The following is a 25707-nucleotide window of genomic DNA, read 5'->3' on the forward strand; positions in this document are numbered from 1 at the left end:
AGAAAATGAAAATGAATCTCGTGACTTTGGATTGTAAGGTTAGTGCATGAGTACAATTAGTAAAAATATTGATAAGAATCCCACCAGAAACATTACATCTTCCTTGACATCCCTTATGCTGTAGTATACTTATTGCAGAGTTTGAATAAAATCAAAAAAAACTTCTCATCCCTTAAATTATTAAGTCTGCTGATGGAAAGCTAGAAGAGGAAAAAAAAGATGGATGTAGCTTGACGTACTGCTCTCTAGAGAGATGGTATGGAGGCTTTGTAATGATAGGGAACTATGAGCACTGGGAGTTAGGGACAGATTAGCTATGGGGATAAACAGCAGGAATGGGGGATTTACTGTGTGTAGTAGAGCACCTCCATTCATGCGTAGCCCCAATGACCCAATAGATCATCGCTCCAGGCTGTCGCATCCTATCTGCATCCATCCTGTTACTCCTGAAGAATGCATCTTTCTAGTTTGGGTGCATGTGTGCGCATCAAAAGTGAAAGCTTTGCCAGAAGAGAAATGAACGACCTTACTAATCCAGATCAAATTTTTCAGCCTTCCTGCTCCTCTGTCGGGTGCTTTCTGCATGGCTGTCCTCTGAGTTTGAATTGAAGGAAGGCCAAATACCCTGACTGTCACTATGAAATAAAGTGCACCATCCCTCTGGGACAGAGAGGAAGAAAAGATGTCATGTCACTTTACTGTTCATTTCACACACAGGGATCACTGGATGCTAAGCTATCTGTCCAGCAGAGGATCTCTCTGTAGGAAAAGTGTGCCTCGAGTCTCGTCCTTCTGTTTCTCCCATTCTAATTGCACTTACGTGAATGTCCCTGTCTTTTCTAGTTTAAGCTTACTCCTGTCAACCCTTCTTCTGCTTGCTTTTGCATATCACAGATAATTTATTATAATGATATAATGATGCTTTGGACATCGAGATGAACATAATCTTTTACAGCTTCACTCTGTAAACCCAATATTTTGCTTTCCTGTGACATCATTTTTCAGTTCAGGGAAGGATGCTAATAATCCTGACAGCTGGACTATTCCTGGGCTATTTTACTATTGGAATCACATAAGAACCATATAGTTATAGTTCAGACCTCATACTTGATTTCAGCAAAGGGATATTTACTTTTTTACCAGTACTTGGCTGTGGGGGAGGGGCAAGTCTCCAGATATGAGCGTTTGACAGATGGTCTGCACGGTTTACTGCGCTACTTCTGAATGTGTGTCAGTCAGTTAGGATTTTGTTTATTTGTGGCTTTGTTGTGCTGACCTTTGTCTTTGTACTTTTTATTGGAATAGAGCCGGTTGGGAAGGCTATTCTGTGCATAGAAATTAGTAAAAGGCCATTCACTTTGAAATTATTCAGCCAACAAAAACGGGGTTATTGTATATTTTAAAGTATAGAAAAATTTATATAGACAATACCCATCTGAATGCTAACTCGTACAAGGCCTTGATGATAGGACATTATTTGCCTGTTGATTTGTAGTTATTTAAATGTTTTAAGGTCACTTGTTTGAATTTTTTGATACACTTGCCTTGCGGTTAATAAAAGGTCAAAACCTCAACGGTGTTATTTTTCCTTGCTGCATCTCTATAAACAGGCAGCAGCTTACTGATTATAACTTTCAGTGGCTGAGTGATGGGTGAGACGACCCAGATGAACAAGTATTTGCCACATTTGCTGTGTGAGTTTGCTGCTATGTGGTAGTGACTTGCCACTGTAGATATGAATGAAACTGGAAATGTTGTGAGGCCACTGACAGTTGCAAAAACCCTTAGTCTAATCACCACCCATTAAACACAGACAGGCGTAGTCACTACCCCCTCCAGGGCAAAGAGGCTTTGGTTGCCCTGCCTGCACATGCTGACCTGATTTTTTTTTTTTCATCTGTGTGTAAGTGTGTGCATTTTGCATCTAAACACATGTGTGTTTGTGAAACAGATTAGGAAGGCGGCATTGCCAGACACTTCCGTGGCAGAGTCTGTTTGAGCATGTGTTCCTGTATAGGAATGTGGGACACTGTAGCAGAGAGGTTTTTCCAAGCTAGGAGATCCATATTGTGACTCAGCACACCCCCTCCACCTCTTCAGAGTTGATTGAATTATTGCTCCCGTAAGTGTGTTTGTAGCTGTGTGACAGTTTGTCAGGGGATCCACTCATGGGTACTTCCTGATCTGCCACAAAGTTACAACACAATAAGCTTTTCTTGAACGATAACTTGTAATTTTTAAATAACATTTGGTGTAACAGTAGGTTTTTTTTTTCTGTTGGCACTTAGTTTTGGTAACTGCTTTGTTTCCTTACACAGATTGTTTGCTTTCTGCTAACTACACCAGCCATCTGGGTATCACCAACTTTTCAATTTGTAGTATTCCCTAGCCAGATGGATATAACATACAGGTACACCACCAACACATGTACACTTGTCACATGGGTGATTGAAACTGAATGAATCAAACAATGAGCCAGAGGGAACAGGCTTGTATTCTCCCTTCATTGGCTTTAATACTGTATATCCTCCATTCACTATTCATTATGTTGGCCACCTTCCCAGCTCTGGTTTCCCCCTGTCCCACAGGCAGTGTCTACCAATTTACCCACTTTTTCTTTCCTTTTCTTTCTTTTTTTTTCATTGGCGAGACAGTTTGGAAGCAAATTCTCCAAAACCAGTGCCAGGTGCAGGGCTATTCATCTGTAAACCTCTAAAAAAAATTAAAGCTCACTCTATGAACTTGTTATTAATCTTAATACATTTACTTAATCTCAGTAGTTTATATCTAAGAAATATCTAAGACATTCACAAATGTTTCCAGCAGAGTTCAGTGAAGAGACGTCAGATTTACCATGTGGGATTCAAATTTGTGGTTATGAGACAGCTGAAAGGGCAGAGCCTTTTTGTTTCCCGAGGGTCTGCATGCACACACCAAGACAAACTTGGCGTGACAAAGTTTCAGGTCCCCATGCGTGCCAGATTAATTCCTAATTCCACTCACAGTAAACAGTCTATGAAAAGAAGATTGCAACCGTTGCGACAGGTGGAAAGGAATATCTTTAGCACTATTACTGGATAATTACAAGATAATTATAATAGCATTGCTGATGAGAACACGCAATTGCATGTGTGTGCTTGTGCATCTGAGTGCATTTGCTAGTTGCAGTATCTTAACTGCGTTTGGCATTCTGCTTTCTGGGTTGGGCTTTCATTAGTAGGCTTTGATGTCACTCACAGGAAAAGATGCTCTGTTATAATAACAACTCCAAGTGGGATAAGCATTAGAAAAGTATCAAAACAATTAGTGACTATACAGATCTGTTAGATAGTGCAACATGGTTTTCAGCTGAATAGGTTATTACACTGAACATCACAGATCCACTGCAGGTTTGTGTTGATGACAAGAAAAACACACGAAAGTCAAATTAACATATTTTGTAATTATATAAATAACCAAGAGTTCACTGATACTGATTTCTGACATTATTTAAAAAAATAAAAGTAGTTTTTTTTTTTTTTGAATAACAGATAATAAGAATTGCGGGGGAGGGGTGTGATTTGTTTTTCTTTTATTTAGACAGTTTGTTTTGATATTTAGACAGCAGCATGGATATAAAAATAAGAATTATTAAAAGACTAGTGATTAATTCAAATGTTTTACCGTGTGATACTTTATCACTAAGTAAAGTTATGGACACTCTAATCACATGTTATTCTGTTTTTATGTCAATTTTCTTTTTTCTCAGCTGTGGAAAATTCCATGCCGCTCCATGCCTTGGTTGGCATCTAATGGAAGAAAAAGCATCCATCAGGTCTGCCATGGTATCCAGACTGCCTAAGTTCAGTGGACGGTCCTCAACTAGTGGCGCCAGTGCCCTTTCTAATGGTTCTGCACATCCAGCCACCCCTACGCAAGATGGCAAGGTTACTCCATCAGCAACACGCCCAAATGGTGTGATCCAGGCGTCACCCTTTTCCCTAAAATTGAAGAGAGATGAGGGGGTAAACCCCTCTAGTCCATCCATTCCCACTGCCCCTGAGGATGAAAGTGAAGACAAGGCTCAGACACAGCTTCCCTCTGTGATCAAGGAAGTAAAGAATGGCTCTCCAGCAACATCTAAGATGGGCAGATCAGGCTCTTTGATGGTGGCTGTCTCAAGCCCAAAGGCTATTCAAAAGCAATCCTCAAAGATGACTCCCAAAGTTGGGACCAAGTTAGGGCAGAGCCCCATGAATGGAAGTTCTAAAACAGGTAGTAATAGTGCAAGCATTCCTACTCAGACAGGGTTGGAGTCTCGGCTTGTGCGACCAAGGTTAGGCTCTAGCTCTACCAGAAGCAACTCTCAAGACAGCCTATCCCAGTCCAGTGAGAGCCTGAAGATTGTAGCACTGGACAACATGGTTCGTTCAAATAGTTTCACTCACTTTAAACAGATTCCCTCGCCCACCAGTGAGCCTATGATACGGTCTTTCTCTTTTAATCGGGCTGTGGAACTAGCCAAGCCTCTGGCCAACACTCAGCTGCGGCCTCCTCGGAGTAGTTTTGTCAAACCCCCTCAACTGAGTAATGGAAGAGTGGGTTTAGGACTGCATGGCAGCCTTGGAGGTTTAGGTGGTTTAGGTGGGGTTGGAGGACTTCAGTACAACAAAAATTCATCAGTTGCGTCCTCTCTGCCTGGCCCTTTGATCACTACGACACCAACTACTCCTCGTACTTTAAGGAAGGCTCTGCTCCCCAGTAGTGTGTTGACCAAGTCAATGGCTAGCAGTGGGGTGTCGTTGTGCTACAAATTGCCCCGAACTGGGCAGGCTAAACAGCAGAAGTCTCTTTTACCAGGTAACATTAAGGAGGATATCAGCTCTTCAACTGCCTCTGATTGTGTAGGTCTACTGGAGAATGAATCAACCTACAAGGCTGACAAAGTCGAATCTCAAAGTGAAAGTGACAAAAGCTCTGGGAATGCAGAAGGAAAAGGAGGAGAAAGCGGTGGCCAAACAGCAGCCGAGACCCTGGAAGACATGTCCTTATCTTCTGCTTCATCTATAGAGAGAGGTGACATCAGTGAAGAGTTTCTAGATGACTTCGACAGTGTGGGAGATGTTTTCAGTGATGGGGACATGCCTGACAACAGAAAAGCTGCCAGTGATGCCCAGCTAGACAGTCTCCTAAATGAGACCAGTGACTGGGAGTCTGTGGATCTGACTGGTAAAATTCACCCTTTGGAAAGCAAATTCAAATAGATACAGTGCTATCCTTTGTGGTGTTTGTTCAGCCTTTTGTCTATGTGGTTGCAGGTCATAAGGAAGAAAGTCCTATGCAGGAGTCCCAAGGATCACTGATGCTATCTCCAGAGCAGACTGATGCCCCCCAGATTTCATCTGTGGAGCTGTCACCCTCCAACAGCTCTGGTGGAACCTACATGTGGGATGAAGAGGGGCTTGAGCCCCTTGGGGGGCCTGTGGCTCATCGGTTAGACAGCTATGATGACTCAGAGCTGAACAGCATAGTAAGTCCTCATTTCACCTTTAACTAGTTTTTACATAAAAATGTAAAAACCCCACAATTCGTTTTTTCAGTTGACTCTACTCTGATTGTGATTTAAAAAAATATGAAATTTAAATTATTTTAAGCAACTAATTAACAGTAAATTAAGGAATAGTTTGATATCCATATTTCTGAAGAATAATTAATCAATTATGTGTGTTAAAAGTAAGCGTTCTTCTTCTGCCAATCTTCCCCTCCTTGCCTTTAAGTCAACTGGCAGATAGCTCAGTAGCATTTTTTAGAAAATGAAAGAGGTGGAGAGCAGCCAAAACCCTTTAGCGATTATGTGGTTACTCGGGCTAAAAACCTCGGAGAACACTTAGAGCTTCTGCTTTAGCTGATTGAAAGTTGGCAAAGAATAGGCTTGTGTGACTGAGAACTGGATTTTTTCCAAGTAAGAAGGAGAGAGTTGAAGGAAATGTAAAGGTTTTGAGCCTTTAAGCATGACCTGCTACACATTAAAGAAATGGTCTGTTAACATTTCTGTGGCTTCTGCAGACAAGAATTCAAGCATCTTGCAGACCTCAAAGGGCTTTTGATTTTTTCTACCAAGAAATGGAAGACTAAAATATACCCAATGTAATGTATGCAGTGTTAATTTCAAGAGCCAAGTCTACGTTTAGTTCTGTCTTGTCTAAAAATACGGTGTATATACTTTATGCCCTACTTGTAGATTATGCTGCCTTCATGGTGCCAAAGTTCAGTAGTCAGTTTCACTTTTAAATAGTTCTTCTTTTTATATTTATACATTAATGGCCAGAACAAAAAAAAAAATCAAAATTTTCTAGTTTTCAGTCAGCTCTCTCTGCCCGTCTCATGCCAAGGCTTCGTTCTGTCTCAAAGGAAAACTAACCTGCTCACCAGCCGTGTAGTATTAGAATTTTCTGGCCTTGCTTTGATTCTCTATATTTTGGTACCCAAGCACCTGATCTCAGGAATGCATAAAGAGCTTAAAATGAGCTGGATTAGAAATTTTATAATACGCTTTGTGTGTTTACTACTTTCATTATGTGACACAACCTTCAAGGCACTGAAAGTGCCACATGTTTATCTCACAGTAATGGATTAGGAGTGAATACAAAAGCAAAAAAGCACTACTGGTTTTGTGTATGTACAGGATGTGCCTGTATTTGTTCAGTGCTGTGATCATTACAAGCACATGTGCATTAGACATGTGTATGTGATCAGGAGTCAGTCAGTATATCTGTGTATGCAGATGAGTGTGTTTGAGTGCATTTCTCTAATAGATTAGTTCAACTGTTATCATGATGGAGACTTCTTGAAAAAGCAAAGGCTCGATAAAAGTCCATCTATAATATGAACAGCATATCGGAGCATGACATGTGCATTTGGTCATCTTGTGGTCCACGTCAACCTGTTTATTGGCCTGTTTATTTAAAACATATATGTTCATTAGTACTCAGAAATATCACAAGTACAACAAATGATTCTCTGAAATATAAATAAAAACAAAATGTGTTGTTTTTCACAATTTCAATTTCAACAATTTTGAAGTCTTATATTTACGGTAATTGAAAATAATAAAAATAGACAACAAATATTAAAACTAAGAAGATTATTTTTTGTTGTTTCTTTTTAAATGAATGCCCTTTTCCCCCCAAAAAATAAACTTTAAAGACACATGCAAAGCACTGTAAAATGACAAAGATTTTCCTTCACACCTTTTTAAAAATGTGTTCCTAGCATGATATTCAAACAAGCAGGGAGCATTTTATTCAAGCAGTCATATTTTAAGTTTCAGTATTTGATAAGTTGTTTTTGTTTAATCTTGAGTCATATAAAGCACAGGTGTCGAACTCCAGGCCTCGAGGGCCGGTGTCCTGCAGGTTTTAGATGTGTCCTTGAACCAACACAGCTGATTTAAATGGCTAAATTACCTCCTCAACATGTCTTGAAGTTCTCCAGAGGCCTGGTAATGAACTGATCACTTGATTCAGGTGTGTTGACCCAGGGTGATATCTAAAACCTGCGGGACACCGGCCCTCGAGGCCTGGAGTTCGACACCCCTGATATAAAGGGTCACGTGGCAATAACATTTAGGCATGTAGACATGGGGAGAAACACTTTTTATATTCAGATAATCTTAAACTTGTTTCTTGGACATGACAGTGAGTTCATGCCAAGAAGTCATCAGATCTTACACTAATAGAGTAAAATAAAAATCCACTTTGATTCCATTCTGTCATTGAACTGCTAGATGATGCATCTCTGGATGTGACTGGACACTGGATAGATGTTACGATGCTGATGCATTGACTTTCACTGAGTATTTAATAAAGCTCAACAACCCAGACGTTTGTAGAGGAATTCCTTCATGCAGTATCCATTTCTTTTGAAGAACTAATGTGGTCAGTGAAGAGGGCAGTGGTGATATTGCGTGTTGTATGATTTGAATGAGAGAGCAGAAGCTAGATGAGAGAAATGCAGTTAAAAAAAGAAAAAAAGGTAATAAGTAGGACCAAAAAGAAAGAGAGAGAGGGAAACTTAGTGGGTGACTGCTGGTGTGTGAAAATTAACTCTATGGGGACTCTGCCTTTGAGATATTTAACTGAGCTATTTGATTAGAGGAAATGAGCCCATTTACTGTAATTGGATGCAGTTAGCTTTCTCTAACCCACTCCTTTTTTCTACCGTTTCCTTTCCATCTGTTTGTCTGTCATTAATCATTCTCCCCTTGTTCACTGGGTAAATATTTATTTGTAATAAGTAGAGGAAAGGCAGCAGAAATAATCCTGTCACAAAACAGCGGATGTCTCCAAATGGATTAGTAGATTGGTGTCCTGCTTAATCAATGTGCTGTGTAATACCTTTTGAGACCCTGTGTTTATTTAAGGGGTAATTGAGTTAAATGCTGCGGGAGTTTGACTTCACAGCTTCTCAACAAACTCTTCTTGAATTCAATGTTGAAAAAATAAAGAAAGGTGGGTTACTTGTGCCCAATTTATGTGGTGTATTTAAAAAACATTCTCTCATAGTTAAGAACAAAAGGTAAACACTAGTGTCCAGCTGATGCTTACACAATAGCATTTATGCATCTGGAATGTAATGTTTGCTTTCTTGCCGGTATTGCTGCGCTGCACTGCACTGCAGTGCCATGCTCAGTCCACTTGGAGGCGCTGTGCATCCTTTAGACAACACGATGTGGGTGCGCTTGTAAGTGCTACTGGTTTGTGTGTGCCAGTATTTTTCTGGCTATATGTGGCCCTATCTGCATTCATATGCCTCTGTGCAAAATCAAGGAGTGGGCTACCTGAGCTCATAATAACATTCCCATGATGCACCATGCAGCTCTGTACTGTACCAGCTTTACAAAATTGGCATTGTGAAATGGAGGGCCACTTTTCACAGTTACTGCCGATGTATTCCAGCCCTCAGCTCAATGTTTCATAGAATGCAACAGCACCAGTAGACCTGGGAACATTTTATATTTAAACTGCTTGAATATTTGAAGGTTGTTTTTTTTGTTTTTGATTTAAAGCAGCTCACAGCCGATCATAAACGCAGTGGGTGAAGACAAAGCTGAAGCTGACACAGTAGGAAATTCACATGCTGATTGATGCGTTCTACTATTTATATCATTGTGGACAATAATAGCAACCCATATGCATTGTAACGGCTCTAAAAACATTTTACTTCTGTAAAGCGCATTTGTATTATAATATGTTTTGACAGTCATGTGTAATTCTTCATTTGGCATTGGGTTTTGTTGTGCTGTTTGGCCTTGCAAATTACTGTAGAGTCGAATCAGTCCACATTAACCTTTTCATCATGCAATGCAGGATTATTAGATTGTGTTCTTTGACATTATCATCAGAGCTTTTTTGAGCTTTGTTTTGATTCCTATTTACCTGAACTTTGTGGTCACATTTAAATGGAGAAGTTAAATTAGTTCTGTTGATTTCCTGAGCCATAAGCATTGAACTTTCTCTCGTTTAAAAGAAAATATTTCCCTTCCTTGGAATTACAGCTCAGCATCTCCCTTCACAGTATGAAACCTTGAATGAAATATGCTTCAGTGTTATCTTTTTTTTGCTTATAATTCTGCATGTTTTAATCCGTTTTTCTCCTGGGTAGCTGTTCTTTTTTTTCTACCTTATTCCTTCATTCCCTCCCTTTTTTGTGTGTATTTCCTTACCAAACTCATGGTTGTTTAGTAATCCTTTGGTTTTTTCCTCGGCTTCCTCAAAGCTGCAGAATTACCGTCGCCTCTTATCCCTGATTTATTTATTTTGCCTCTAATTTTAGGCTTTTATGGAGCCAGGTTGAGACAGGTCAATTCATTAGTGTTTAAATGAGTGAGGTGCTTAAGCCTTTTGTCTGCAGACTGCTCAGCCATTTATGGAACATGGTGCCAGTGCCCCAGCTATGCTGTTGTTTTAATGAGGCTTATAGCTCACTTGCTTTTGTTTGTCTTGATTTTTAGACCGACAGCTGCAGCGCTTTGAGGTAAATAGTGGTTTTTGTGTACATCTCTTTTGGTGCATTCAGTCCTTTGTTTAGGTATCGTCGCACAGACACACACACACACAGTTCTACCTTGTGAAGATGGTAGTCAAATGATATCATGTGATCTATAATTATCAATCATGATCACGCTTCATACCCACAGTCGTGATCATTACCACAATGTTTTTATAAACACTTTGGATTCCCAGCTATACCCCCACCTGTTGAAAGAATTAAGCTGCTGCTTATTAGGGCCCTGTTTGGAAGAACAAAGCCAATAACATAGCAGATTGCCAAGATAATTGCAAAATCAATTATAGTGACAAAATTGGGTTGATTAAGTGTGATCAATTTATGGACTTTAAATTTAGCTAGCAGGCTTTATTGCTTGCTGTCCAAGGAGTGCATCTGTGAAGATTTTACCAATATTATTGATCTAGCTTATTGGGATTGCAGATAAATAAATTCCAGTCATTTTTAGGAAATGAGCAAACGAAGGTATGGAAAAACTATGTCAGGTAAATTTTCCTCACTTGGGCACATACTTTGTTTTAGTTCTAACAACAAACTAATAAGTGAGTATAAAAGGTGAGTCGATTTTAAATAATTCCCTGCTTAATATCATTAAGCAATCCCAATATTAGATTGCTTTCACTGTGATGTGTGCATTTCCCTAAGTGGATTGCCTTACAGTGTAGCTGCTGGGGTCTAGATCCTTATAGCTGCACTGTAAGGAGGGAGGAAGATGTTTTAGTTTGAGGAGGGTGAGGCTTTTAGTAAGTATTCTCATAGTCCAAACGAAAGGATATGTGATTCACTGAATGTTTTTGATTGCATATGTTTTGAAAGTAAAATACCTGTTTAAAGTACATGTAAAACTGTGACAATTATTTAAAAGGTATGAAATGGCACGTAACATGAGAATCAAATAGAGTCTAGTCTTACTTTCACAAGTATTAAAGAACTGCTGCATTAATGCAGCCTGTTTTTGTTTATCATACTGTTTATTTGTAACCAAGATCGTTTTTATACGAGTGTTTGTGACTACAGTTTCTAGACTATGCACAGCACTGTTATTTTGTCAACACTGTGCACCAAATGAAATGGAGGAGGAAAGATAAATCTTGGAAAGACATACTGCTGATTCAAGTTTTCTCCAGGTCTGTTTTACTCTGTTTTGCAGCTGCTATCACTCATTAAACAATGGCAGTCAGTATATTCCCACCACAATGCCTCTGTTTCTGCTTTCCAGTGCATAGTATCATTGAAGAGAAAAATAATTACATGAAGAATATTGCCACTTTTAGCTATGTCATTGTATCTTTGATGAATGCAAATGATCTATATATGTAAAAACAGTATTTTACTTAATAAGATTTTATGTAGGAAGATAAGAAGCTCATTATTATATCTAATAGTAAAAAACTTGACAGTATTTTAGGGGTCATAATGAATGGAAGACATCTTCAAATGATCAGTGTTATTATCTGTAAATTTCTGGAACATTAAGGGAAAAAAGTAGAGTATAAAAAGTGATTCATTAAATTATTTTTATGCTATAAAGGCACATTGACAGCAACAGAGTAATTTATATCAAGGTTGTGCCAAAGAAGCTCTTAATATGACATTTCTAGTTGCTAGAAGGTACAAGTTTTGTGTCTGCTCAGAGTCGTCTTTTTACAAGTATGAGCTTTTAATACCAGCTTTTATTTAGGAGTTTAGGTGTTAATGCTTTAGTTGTAATTAAACAAGTCGCATACCTTCTTTGCTGTATATTGGAATTCCGTTATTAGACAGGATGTTGGTTTGAATGAAAGCTCGACCAGTAATTTAAAAATAATATTTCTTTTCATTTTAACTTAGATTCGATGATGACATTTTTCTCTCTGAACCCAGGATTTGTTGTTGTTCTTTGAATTTTACTCCTGAATTTTACTCACTCACACACACACACACACACACACACACACACACACACACACACACACACACACACACACACACACACACACACACACACACACACACACACACACAACAACAATAATAGATACCCATGCAGTGCCAGAAACAGCACTGCATTGACACTTAAGCTGCGATTACACAGTGTTTTTCTTCAGATGCTATTTTGTGAGGTACAAAAGTAAAGATCTGTTTTGGCTACCCTGCCAAAGTAAGCAATGTAGGATTTCCTCACAGGATTGCAGTTCACTTTATATGGATTGAAAGAGGCAAAAAAACCACAAAAAATGTCAGTCTACAACTTCACCCTGGCAACTGTTGGTTTGAAAATTTTATCTTGCCCCGAGGTTTGTCTTTTTAAAATGTTAAAACAAAGATGAACTTTGTCCAGATCTGTAGTTTGTGGTTTTAACTCACTGTGTGCCATGAGGCTAATTTACATGCAGACCATGAAAAGCTATGGTTACAATGGTTACAATGAAGTTTTCTACCATGAACTTTTTTTTCCAACTCTTCATGCTGGCAGTCTTGGATTTTTTTTTTTTTAGGGATAACTAAAACTGAGAGAAAGAAGTGTAGCATTTGACCTTTTTCAGTGACTCTGACGGTTTTAATTAGTGTTTGATCCGGGGAAGTGTATTCGAAGATCCAGCTGATGTCATTGTGTAAGCAGAGCACTGTGAAGCAGATTAAGTTGGCAGAACTACTCGAGGCTTTTTATTGTTCCGAAATCTGCTCATCCTACAGAGTTTGTATTGCAGGAGACAAAAACACTTGGTGTTTAAAATGTGCGCATCAAATTGTCAAATTCATGTGCTACAAGCCAAATAGTTTTCCCTTTTGTGAACAATACTACATTAGGTTCAAAGCTACGTTCTATATGTAAGCAGGGATTGATGTTCCAGTTTAATCTGCAGGTTCCCAAATCATGCGACTTTCATATTGATTATTAAAGAAAACAGTTTTTAAGAGTCATCATGATCAAATTAGTTTTAAAAACTCATACTCAGCCTAACCTAACAAGATGATACAGTAGTTGGCTAGAGCACGGGGGTTATTGCATTCAACAAGATATCCTTAATACACAGAAAACAGTGAAAGCTCCTTCTTTTTGTCTGTGTTTTAGGTAATTAACCTGGGGCCAGATCTGTGCCAGAGATGGATTGCCATCATAAATGACTACTTTAGTGGAGTTGAGGACTTTAGTGTACATATAACTTAATCCAATCTACTGCTGACATGGGTGCACACCCACCTGCCTCCTGGGAGATTATCCTGAATTTTTCACTGCTCTAAGCTGTTGGGTCCTGCCAGTGTGATTTGAAATTTCCCCTGGAAGTGCAAACTGTAATTTGAGGACAGTCAATAAAAGGGAGGTTCTGTATTCAGGTGCTGAAGCAGTTTGGAGGTTCAGTCCCTTGCTCCTCGTCTTGACGTGACAAAGTATCCTTTTAGAAAACACCAATCCATAATATGTTGCTGATGTTAGTAGAGTATATTGATAAAACCAAATGATTTTCTGTAGAAGAAAAGAAGGAAGTGATGAAAGATGTAGGGGGAATTTTATATTGCTCAGTGGATGATAATTTTACATTTCATTTACCTTGATATTGGAGTCATGACAGGTGATTCTGCAATGTGCATAATATCACACAAAGCTTCAGGTGTCTATACTGAATGCATTTTAACACCATCCTTCATAAAAAACTTGTGCTTCCTGTGTAATTTTTGTACAAAGCTGTGCGTTTTGTCAAATGCCTCTTACTGCACACCAGTGCTCCAGCTGAACAAGCTCAGCTGCTGCTGTTTTACTCTCTCTGATATGTGACTGTTTTATAGATGTTTTGAGTTGTTTCAAGACACACACAGATTTGTGCGCACACATGGAGAAACTATCAAATAGCTAAAGAGTTAAAATGCCTTGCTGCAAAGAAGGATCTACCTTTACCTCAGTGTTGGGTCACAGTTATGGTGCTAATATACATTTCTAACTGTGCAAATTTAGAGGTGGCTGATCCCCCCCCCCCCCAAAAAAAACAAAACAAAACATTCTCTCTTCTCTCTACCTTTAGTGTTAAAACTTTTATTTACTGGATGGGAGTTACAAGGTTAGAGAAAAGAGTGCAACAGGCTGGGGGAGAGAAGGAAGTCAAAAATCAGAAAAAAGGAAGCGAGAAATGATAAAAGAAAAAACAAAAGTGACAGGTTGATTTGTATACAGACTCTTCAAACAACAAAGATTCCACCCACGTTTTGGTTGATACCGTTTGGAAGAATGCAAAAATATGTTTTGTTTATTCTATTTCCTTCATTCATTTCTTCTTCATTAAGTCTGAAACACTGTGTACAAGGCAGTTATCGCGCAACTCACGAGATATTCAATAATGAGTAATTTTATGCTTCTGTCTTCTAGTCAAAGCCCCGTCAATTTAGCTTCGTAAGGCACAAAATTGCTGTAGAAAAATAAAGCTTTGAACTATTGATTCTTTCCTTTGCTTTGGGTGTGCTTTGAATTATTTGGTAGACAGCTACACAGCAATCAGAATAGCTGCATATTTTGAGGCTGTTGTGTGAAGTGTTTTGTTGAAATTTCAAAGCTTTCTGAATTATCATTCATAAACGGGCAATATTTTTCTGAAAGCTTGTTCTGGTGTCTTTGTCTTGATGTATGGAATAAGATCATCTTCTTTCTGTTGTGGCACTGGAGTAAGACGATCATTTGAAACGGTATCAAAGACAAGGTAATTGATAGTGCTGCATTAACTGTTTTTTTTTTTTCTAGTAAATGAATTAATTGGAAATAACAGAAATAATAAAAGGCTGCATCCATTTCAAAAGCATCTGACACACACAAAAAATATGCTTGCAAGGATGTATTAACCACAGGCAAAAACTGCATCTCAGCCTTGTTTTTTTTTCTCTCCCTGGTTTTGTAGCTGGTCTTCCTCCAAAAAAATGACTTTGCCCAGAAGCAAATTAATATAATAACTTTAATACACTCATATATAAGTAATATAACAGTGATGCTATTTAATGCTTTTGTTTTCTATAATTTTTGTGTTTATTTTTGTGATTTTCAGGACATCCTTAACAACCTGGACCCTCTGGCAACAGGAGAATTGGATGATGATGACCTCATGCTGGACCTCCCAGAGGATGGCTTGCATGGTCAGAACACCTGAGTACTTGCAGACATACACACATAGACATGTAGTTCCTAACTGCAGTTATCTTATTCAGATTTGTAAGGTTATTTTACGGCCATGAAAATTGCTGCAGCTTTATTGGCTAGAACTGTTTATTTTATTTATAAGCAGATACTTCCAGCAAAGCTTTTCTGATCAAAACTGTAAATTAAACCATTGCCAAGGCCAGAACTTTCTATTTCTAGTAGTCTCATTATGTGGCATATAATGGCTTGAACAAATTGTATCCTTGGGTGAAGATTTGCCTCAGAAACATCCAGCAAACTCTTTTAATGGATACAGGGTTGTCTGTAATGTGGTGGACTCTTTTAATGTTTGATTGATGAAGTTATTAATTTCAGCTCCAAGTCTGACATAAAACTGGCTTTGGATAAGAGCTACTTTCTAGAAGTTTTCAGCCAGCTGTTTGGCTGTGTTTATGACGGATGAACAGATGCACATGTACTTGGTACGTGTGCCTATGGTACACACACAACCAAAGTAGATATACAGGCTTAGCAAGACCTGCCTGTACATATGTTTCTCTTGACAGCATCAGTATGGTTTTACATGATTAGTTTAATGCTTTTATATTCAGACAGCACGTCACCCACCTCTGCCTTGATCCTTGAGTCTTGGCTGTTTTCTCTAATCATTTTCACTTTTCACTGCAAATTTAATCAAACTCCAGATTCATTAAGATTGAGTAAAATAGCTTCTATGTAGGTGTTAAAGGTAATCAGGTCACATCATTACCACCTCATAATACTGTTGACAGTATTATTACTGGACTCTTCAGATAATGTTTGTCACAAGGAGAGAGAAGGGTTGAGATTGACCTCTCATGTCATTAAATCTATTGAACTCGAGTGGTTTTAAGATTGAATCACTCATTCTTATCAAAGTAGAATTCAAGGATAATAGGTTTAATGCACAATACCTCTGACAAGACTCCCTTCAACCTCCTAAAAGGCAATGTAGATTTTGTGTGCATGCTTTCCTGTGCACATGCAAGGTTATGAGATTAGATTTGAATCTGTGCTTCCAAGTAAAAAAAAAAAATAGAATAGAAACAGACTGTTAGAAATTTCATGAACGTAGAATTTATTGTGTACTTGGCATACCCAGGAAATTTGCATCAAAGTATATATTGTCTATAAACAGTGATCTCCTTGTTTTTGAGAGAGGGACACAGAGACACTCTAGAGGAATGTGAACTGGAATGTCATCGCTTCCTAATCCTTTTCGGGTAGCAGCCATATTTATAGCTCAGTAAGTCATGGGTAAAGTTAGTGTCATGTGAGGCAGAGTGAAAGCAAGACAGGCTGAGGACTCCAGTTTGACCCAGCCCACAGGGCAGGCCGAGAGATGTGGGATACGGATGGGTGTTACTCCTAAAGACACCCCGGCTCAAAACAGGAAGAGCAAAAGGGGAGAAGAGGACTTAAAAAACAAGTGGAGGATAAAGGAGGCCTCACAAAATCTTTTCATCCAGCTGTCAGGTCACTTGACAAAAAGAGGGGCCAGAGTTTTCCTCTCTTGCCTGTCTCAGCTGGTGACTTCCTAGCTTGGACACGAACCAGTCACCTCATCTGCTCTCTTACCACCACCACCACAGTCCTCTCTCCCCGGCTCCAGTTCCTAGGGAGTTCCCAGAAAAACAAGGCTGTCAACAAAGACTGGGCCAGGCAGGAGGGGAGCTCGGTTGACTTTCTCTCTGGCCTTTTAACAGTTCACCAGCTGACTGGACAAGGAGTTATTTTGCTCTCGTCTTCATCTGAGTTTCTCTACATTTACGGATTTTTTTCCCCCCACACTTGGAACATATTCAGATTGTTTTACTTTTTGTTTTAGGCTTTTCTGAGCTGAAAAGCAGTCACTGTACGTGGTTAACTTTCCTGGAATGTAGCAGCTCAGTGTGAGACAGACTGTCTGCTCCTGTGCTATGAGGTGACACTCTGGGTAAAGTATTTTAACCACAACTGCTGAATTCCTCAGATTGGATCTTTTAGTCTGCCAATATTTGTTTAAATCTCTTTTTCTTTATCTCTTTCTACCCATTTTCCTTCAGTCCAAAGAGCATCTGGTATATAGAAAGTCAAGGGTCCTTTTGATTTCCTGGGGATGGCGCTCTGTTAGTTGTCAATTTTGTTGCAGTCATGGTTCATTTCACAGCTATATGCTATTGAGTATTGCCAAATACTGTGTCCTTTTACCTCCTTGAAAATGAAATGGCTTGTCACTTTGTGTGTGTGTGTGTGTGTGTGTGTGTGTGTGTGTGTGTGTGTGTGTGTGTGTGTGTGTGTGAGAGAGAGAGAGAGCAGTTGTTTGCATTTGATAGTGGGAACAGTTGAGAGAATGAGATGGATAATCGCATCATTTTCATGCAGATGTTTTGAAATTTTTGAAAGAAGCACAGTGGTATTCATTACCACAGGGCATTCATAGTAGTGCATTGTGCTATTGTGTTTTTGTGTATGTTTGTATTACATTGTTAGTACTTTTTCTTTGTTTTAGGTCTAGAGGGCAAACCCATGAAACTAAATGATTAGTTTTTAGTGTAAACACTTTTTTAAGGATAGAGTACGGATAGGTTCAGCTTAGAGTAAAGGTTAGAATTAGCCCTCATCAGCACAGGAAGCTCCTGGCAGCGATCTAGTGACCATAGATCACAGAAACTCAATGATATTCAGTGACTTCAGGTAACAGTTGGTGAAATTACTGCTTGCAATGAAGTGATACATTGACATATGACAGGGACTAAATACATTATAGAGTTTTGTGTGCGTGTAACTTAGGGCTGTTGTAAAATGTGTATCTTTGCATTTTTATGCCTCAAATTCACCCAAAAAAACATAACAGTATCACCAGAAGTGATTTTTCTAAGGCTATAATCTACATCAAGGCTACATCTCAAACAGTTGCTTTACAAATTTTAGGTCATAATCCCCAACCATCACCTACGTCCTCTTCTTCCAGACATACATATATGTATATTTACTACATCTCATATTCTCTCTATATAGAGACTGATAGGATGTCCCATATTGAGCGTCCGGAGCGGGCCAATCGGCAGGGGCAGCGGCGTAAACACCATCGCTGGAGTGGATCAGATCACTTTCATAATGATACCAGGTCAGTCAGGTTTGAAAGAGTAAGAAATGTTATAAAAATGTTACAAAAAACCAAACAAAACATGAGTCTAAATCTGTAAAAAGCCAAATTAAAAAGATATGAATACACTGAATATGTCACTGTTTCTCTGTCTTTGTTTTTTTGTTTTTCCCTCAGGGCTCATGTCTTCCAACATTATGATGGTTTCAGAGATTCAAAGAACTCAGCCCGAAAGGAAGGCAGGGAGCATGGCTACATGCCAATGTTAGATGGACTTGCACTCGAGCACATGACTCAGGACTGCAGCTTCCTCAAGAACCAGCTGCTCAAGCTCAAAACGTTACTAGAGGTTCGACCCACATTTGCACAGATGCAAACACAAAAACCGATACGCTTACTTGCATATTTGTCCAGTATTCTTTGTCCAATAACAGAAACCTTTGTACTCCTTAACATGAACAGTAGACTCAGGCTTTTATTTTGGGTCTTAATAATCCACACTGATTGTAAACACTGCTTATCATGGGGATGAGGGTGTTTTGGCTGCAGTTCTGTCTATAAATTATACATTTGTACTAGTTTTCTGTAGGTTTAGTTTTAGTAATCTTCTTCAGTATGCTGGGGGCAGACTATATCACTGAACACACTAAAAGTGGGTCTTAATAAAACTGAAAGGAGCTAGTTTTCTTAACAGGTTTCCACACTGAGTATTTTTAGGGGGATTTTTTTTGTGTCTAATTACATAAATCCAGTAGCTGTTGCAGTGTAGCGAGATCATAAAAGACAAGACAAGACTTTGCTATTTGTTTTAATGCACTGGGCCAGTCTTATTTTTGCTCATATATTGCCTCATCCATTGTGAATTGTTGCAATTCAGTTCAGTAAAATGAATTAAGTTGTGTGATTCAAAAGGCTTGTGTGCAACAGTACACTTGTGCTTCCGTTTTGTATATACAGTATGTGCATCTGTGAAGGCGATCACTTAATAGATGCACCCCTGTCAATCAGAGAAATCCACTTAGAGGAAAGAAACAGATTGGGTGACTGGGATGAAGAAAAGGGAAATGGAAGAAACTGAACGAGGAAATGTGCACTTACATGTACGATGAACACACAAAATCGTCTCTCTATTGAAACACAGCCGATTTTAGGCAATCGCAGAAATGCACCGGCACCGGCACTTCACACTCCGTAAAACAAAATTATCTCGAATGCCTCGACTCAATTTAGCCTCAGCAGCATAAAAAGTAATGTTTACGTTTAATCCAAATGTCTCCTTCAGATCTGTTCAGCGTGCTCGCTGCAATTAGTCAAACACTTGGGCTGTATAGCCTCAAGAGGGAAGATATTTTTTTTAGCAACTTTGTTCTTAATTGTGCAGCTTTTTCTTCATATGATCCTGAACTCAAAGCAATTGTAGAATGAGCTTCCAGCTGTGCTAAATCCTAAATCAAAGGCTAAAATCCAGCACAACTCTCTTTATACCTGCAGATTATAATTGGATAATTCTACATAACATTAATGAGGCTGAAGTGGAATGTACCCTTTAAGTGAAAATTGTTACCAAGCTAGTTGACAAAATGTTCATTAAACATTAAATACCAGCCACTTAAGTACATATGCTTGGTGTCTAAAAACCTTCGGATGGCACTGATTAAATAATTGGGATAATAATTACATTAATGTCGTAGGAGTTTATAGAAAAGTTGAACACACAAGTAGCCACTGATACAAGGACATTTTTGGATATAAAATAAATGTCTTTAGTTCAAAAACAAACTCTGCCTCTGGTATCTAACACTTGTGGCTGACAGTTCAGGGTCAGTGGAGTGTATGTGCTAAAGAGTAAAATTATTCCACCATAGTGAAATATTGCTCCTGAGGCATGCTGTAGGCAGTTGCCATTGATTTAACTCACTGTGTACTCTCTGTCTGTGTGCGTGCCCTCTCTTGTGAATGTGTGTGTTTGTTTGTCTCCAGCTTGAGGATACAGACACTCCAGCAGATGTTCCTGTGGAATCTGAAGACAGTACCTCTGCAACACAGGTAAGAAACTGTGACTGCAGTTTACAGTGAAGATTGACTGAAAATGTGGTTTATGATACATATCTATCTCTTGATCTATCACTTTATTATGCTCTTTTTTTAGTTCCTAAATAAGGGTGTGTATGTATGTGTTTGTGTGCGTGTTTTTAGTTGGAGGTGCTGGTAAAGGAAGTGCAGGTGCTCAGAGAGGAACTGAGGAGTCGAGACAAGATCATTGCTCAGCTCACACTGCAGTGTCAAGAACTACAACAACAACATCGACAGGAACAGATTGTGAGTCGTTGTAAACATGGCTTATACAACTGAAAAGGGGAATCTGTGCCACATATAGATATACTTGGAGTGTAACCGTTCAGTCGCCCTGCCTCAAAGCTGAGACAGAAATTACACAGAATAGTTGTTTTGTTTTTTTCCAAGCATAGTATGTGAGGCATATCTGCTGTTGAATTGTGTTTAAAGGTGTCATGAATTATTCTGCATCGAAGTTATTATAGTTGACGAAATTAAATTTAAAAACTAAAAACATATGTGAAAAAACTATTTAGCAAATTAAAAAGGAAGGAAAGGAAAACCCTTACACTAAAATGTGTTTTAGTATGGTAAACAGAAAAAACTAAAAATATTTATTTGCTTTTATGATTGACTGACCACAGGTTTAGTAGAAATAACATCCTCTTTTGGCAAAATGCAAACACAGTAGAGATTTTGACACAAAGTATCAATGAATTAGTCCGAAAAACAGTGGAAAATGTCAATAAAATAAAAAAGAAAGAGGAAAGAAATAATAAAGTCAGGTGTGAGTGCTCATAAACTATAAATGCAAGTATAACATACAGAAGATCAATACAGGCTCTTCTTCAGTTTGATGAGATCTAGGTTTTACAAGACCCTCTGTGATTTACAGGCAGAGCTGAAATGGCTTCAAGGCTCATGTTTGCGTGTTGCATTCATGTAGCGCTCAAAGTGTTTTCTCTCTGAGAGATCACCCCTGTGACATCAGATCTCTTTACTGATCTGCGATAGTTAGGCATGTCTGGCCATTGCTACTGCCTTATTCTTCTCTATCAGATCTTACAATTGAAGGTTTAAAAAGACAGATGGATTGATAAAAATATGTAGTGGAAAAAGTCTGATAGACCCACTTTTCTAGTGTTCAAGTGATCAAAGAAGATATACTGCAATACCCTTCATCATAGGTGGGAGTCGGGTATGTTGCTGGACTCCTACATGCACACCAGTGTGTTACTCATGCCTGCCAACAACTTCCATTCTGTTTGCCTTTAGCTGGCTCCATCTCCTCTCTAACATTCATTAGTGTCCTGACCAGGCTCCCTTGTTAGCCAAACAACAGTATGCCTAGCTGACATTATTCAAATCCCCGCCATATCAAGAAATACCAAAATGTCAAAGCAAGGTCTGTTCTCCTGTCTTGCCACTGCATAGCATTCTTCCAATTAGAATAAGCACCCACCCACAGGTTCTTCAGTCAGAACGATATTGTTCCACCCTTAGCCTCAACAAGCAGAGGCTGTAAGAAAAGGCTGGGGCATGTTTTCAGATCTTTAGCTGACTTTAATGAGTGTAGAAGCTGAAGGAGTGAAAGTGTTGGACGATGGCAGAAAGAAAATAAAAACGGAAACAGCAACCTTTACTCCTCCGACTGTACTCAAGCATTTTGTGTGCAGCTGTTAGAAGAATGTCAGAAGAATGTCCTCGCAGTAAAAGGCTAAATGATGAAACCAAAACAAAGAAACACAAAAGTTTTGGAAGTTTTCTTCTGTCAAGTGTGTTTGGTGAAAATCTAACATTTATGTGCAGGTCATTTGGTTCATATTGGAACTAGAGTTAAAGAGTAAACGGCGACTGGACCTGCTTTATGTCCTTGAAATTGGGTAGGGGGTAATATTAAAGTTGGTAAAGATTCAAGTAAAGTTGAGGGAGGTAAAGCATTAGAAAGTGCTGAGAAACAGACATGTGGAAAAAAATGAGTAAATTGAACATAGTGCAGTAATGAGAAAACAATAGAGGAGCTGCGTGTGGATGGGAGACGGTTTCTTGCTGTATACAGTGTGTATCTATGTGTGTGTTTGTGTACATATAAGGCTAAGAGGAGAAAATGGGAGTGAAAATGAAATAATGGGAGAGAGGAAAGTGGAACTATCAAAGATAAAAAACTGATTTCCCAGTGTTGCTTGACAGTATGTAGCTTTGAAGGCGTCTTCTGCTGCACTTGAGGTAGACTGCTCATGCTCACTGCACTGAAGTTTTTACCAAGGCTGGCAAACACCTGCGATTCATGTCAGATCCTTTCATGCCTTTTCACAGCCAAAATTTCTTTGCTATTCAGCCACATATGAAAAAAATGTGATATCAAGCTCAAGTTTTTTTTTTTTTAAGCAAAAATGTAATGTTGTGCACATCATTAGTTGCTCTGACCTTCTGATTCAATAATTGATTGAGTTAATCGTTTGAATTAAAAAGAAGGTTAGGAAAGTGGTTTGTCAGGAAAGGTTTTGACTGATGAAAAAAGGAGGCAATATTGGGTGAACATGCGCTTAAAGTAAATGTCAGCGAGTTTAATTTACTGCAGGATATTTTAATTACTATGTAAAGGTAATTGTAGCCATTTACAACCTGGTCTTGGGTTTCCCTAATGTGCATCAATTTTAATCAGAGCAGGGTGATAATTTGCTGGCTCCCAGTTTTCATGCACATTCAAATCGTCTGGAAAAAAAAGTGGATAGAATTTTATTGCTTTGGATGAGAAATATATATATATATATTTTAACAATAAATTACATTTATCAATTTAAAAATGAACCCTTGCTGAAGACCCTTTTTTCTGTTCATTCAAGTGATTACATCTGATATATTTAGCTTTTTGCTATGTGTGGCAGCACATCAGTTAGGTTTTTGACTGGTGATGCTAAATGTTTGTGATTCATCCCAGTGGGAAAAAAAAAACGTATCTTTTTTTTCTTAAAGCTTCAATTAACTTTCTAGTGAGATGTTTTCTTTTAAGTTCAACCCAGTTATTATTTAAAAGTTGAAGTGAGCTGAATCCAAGTGCACAGTGGGTGTTGTAGTAAAAGGGGACTTGCTTTCAGTATATTAAGGCCTATTCAGTTTTCTCTCTGAGTACTTTTATTTGACTGCGTATAAAGTGGCAAGCTTTTAAAGAGCGTGAGAGCAGAGGCTTGAAAAGAAGTCACCAGAGTTAAAACCCTTTCTTGGCCTTCCTTCCCTCCTTTCTTCCCGCCTTTCCCTCAGTCTGCTACAGGCCAGCAGGTCAAGTGTCAGTGCCACCACCAGAGGGCTCCTTCTTCACTAAGACAGAGCGACAGACAGGTGGACAAACGTATGCAGCACCACTATGATAAGGCCACCCAGACGTACTGGAGACCACCAAACCATGCTGTGAGTCTGAAACATCAATTCATCAATTTAAAAAAAAACATTTTTTCTGTGCAGTCGTGACCATCAGACCTCACTTTGGGATACAATGATGAGTGCATACATACAGCATATTGCTGACCTCTATTTGATAAAACATAATTTGACAGTTTATTTAATGCAAAGAACAGAGGTGGGACCAAGTCATTGTTTTGCAAGTCTCAAGTAAGTCTCAAGTCTTTATCCTCAAGTCTCAAGTCAAGTCTCAAGTAATGTCAGGCAAGTCAGAGTCGAGTCTCAAGTCACTGGTGTAAAAGTCCGAGTCAAGTCACAAGTCTGAAATTTTGAATTTCAAGTCCTTTCGAGTCATTAAAAAAAACGAAAAAAATAATGTTGCAGTTATGCTAAATGTAAATATTAGACCATGTAATTTTTAAATCTGTGTTTTTCTCAACACATGACAAAATAGTGAACTTAGAAAATATACACAAATTGTGAAATTGCACCTCTTTAGAATGCAGCTCAATTAAACTTAGCTCCAAGAATAATTTTCACTGACAGTTCTGAGATAAGCTGCATGTTATTCTTGGATGCGGTTGTAGGACCGGCTTTAAAATCGCATGACAAAAATATCACACACATTAAAAAAAAACTGCATCACCAACGTAGCCTGGAAAACATTTGCTAGTTAGATGAAGTCAGCTATCTCATATTTATATGCATATTTATAAGCATACGGTTCTTGGAGTGAGTGCATACACTCATGAAGTTTAGTAACTTCAGGTCACTGCAAAAAGCCCAGGTACAGTTTACCGCCGGATGGGTACAGGACCTTGAAATGCACCGTGTAGAACGTAAAGACCATCGTACGTATCATATAAGTTTACCAGTCTCACAAATCGTCGTCATAAATACAGATTCGTTAACCGTTTATTAATATAACCTTTGAGCTCAACGGTAATTAATTAGTAGTGGAAATAATTTCTGGTACGCATCACAGAAATGTAGCAGTGACAATAATACTGTATGCTGTAATCGTACTGGACAATTAGTGATACAAAACAACTGTTTTATCCTGTGAATAAAAGTATATGTTTTTGTCAATGTGCCATAATAACAGAAGCGAAACACAATATTGTGTCAGGACAATTCACTATTTATGCACAATAAATAAAGGAGCATAGCGCGACAATTTCTGTTCAGCGCCAGACTTGCTTGTAACCTATATCACTAATTATGTTATGAAAATGACGCATTAACTACAACAGCAGACTGACCTTTGTGGAAATGCTTGGAGCAGACTAACCTGTGAGCTGGAGTGTTCTGGGACGTTATATTTGATCTTTGAATGGCTGCAATCCAGGCCATCCGTCGCCTGTTTGTCACTTCGGAAACATGGCTCGAACAATTTCTCTTAAACGTCGTAATCCGATAACAACCGATCTCTTTACCCGTCGGCTTCCCGTGGCTGTCATGCGACCGGCTATTGCAGTTAATAATACAACAGCTTCTTGACATTTTTGTGTTTCTTTTTATCGCTGTGTAACTGATTTTAATTGAAAGCCTGCGTGCGCTAGTACTTCTTGCCACGAGTTCCCAGAATCCTTTGCGGTTCTACCCGTGAATGACGTCACATTTTCAATCTCTATATAATATGCATGTTAAATTTTATATTTGGGGTAAAATATCAAGTCTTTTCAAGTAAACCGGTTCAAGTCCAATTCAAGTCCCAAGTCATTGGTGTAAAAGTCCAAGTCAAGTCACAAGTCTTAGAACATTTTTTCAAGTCAAGTCTAAAGTCATAAAATTAATGACTCGAGTCTGACTCGAGTCCAAGTCATGTGACTCGAGTCCACACCTCTGGCAAAGAATAATGTAAAGGAAAAAAAAAAATATAGGTGTTTGTGTGAGGTCGTTCAAATCTTTAGCTTCAGGTAACAATCTAAAAAGCATGAGAACGCTTTTCCAGCTGCTGGCTGGAGGGGTTAAATCA

At 38.7% G+C, this 25707-nt stretch overlaps 1 protein-coding gene across 6 annotated transcripts in view; it reads left to right on the top strand.

Moving 5' to 3' along the window:
• ccser2a (coiled-coil serine-rich protein 2a) overlaps nucleotides 1-25707 on the top strand; it is a 48375-nt gene that overhangs the window by 8499 nt on the left and 14169 nt on the right. For 3 of the 6 annotated variants that reach the window (XM_080869000.1, XM_080869001.1, XM_080869005.1), the window contains 9 exons: nucleotides 2319-2410; nucleotides 3749-5208; nucleotides 5298-5509; nucleotides 15057-15144; nucleotides 18188-18296; nucleotides 18453-18624; nucleotides 20256-20321; nucleotides 20472-20594; nucleotides 23592-23738. In XM_080869000.1, the coding sequence (XP_080725126.1) occupies nucleotides 2394-2410; nucleotides 3749-5208; nucleotides 5298-5509; nucleotides 15057-15144; nucleotides 18188-18296; nucleotides 18453-18624; nucleotides 20256-20321; nucleotides 20472-20594; nucleotides 23592-23738 (2394 nt within the window). In that variant the 5' untranslated portion in view covers nucleotides 2319-2393. The remainder of the gene's footprint in view (nucleotides 1-2318; nucleotides 2411-3748; nucleotides 5209-5297; nucleotides 5510-15056; nucleotides 15145-18187; nucleotides 18297-18452; nucleotides 18625-20255; nucleotides 20322-20471; nucleotides 20595-23591; nucleotides 23739-25707) is intronic. The other 3 variants (XM_080869002.1, XM_080869003.1, XM_080869004.1) reach the window with 1 other exon arrangement.

This window comes from Rhamphochromis sp. 'chilingali' (genome assembly GCF_963969265.1).
Source record: "Rhamphochromis sp. 'chilingali' genome assembly, chromosome: 20".
NCBI lineage: Eukaryota > Metazoa > Chordata > Actinopteri > Cichliformes > Cichlidae > Rhamphochromis > Rhamphochromis sp. 'chilingali'.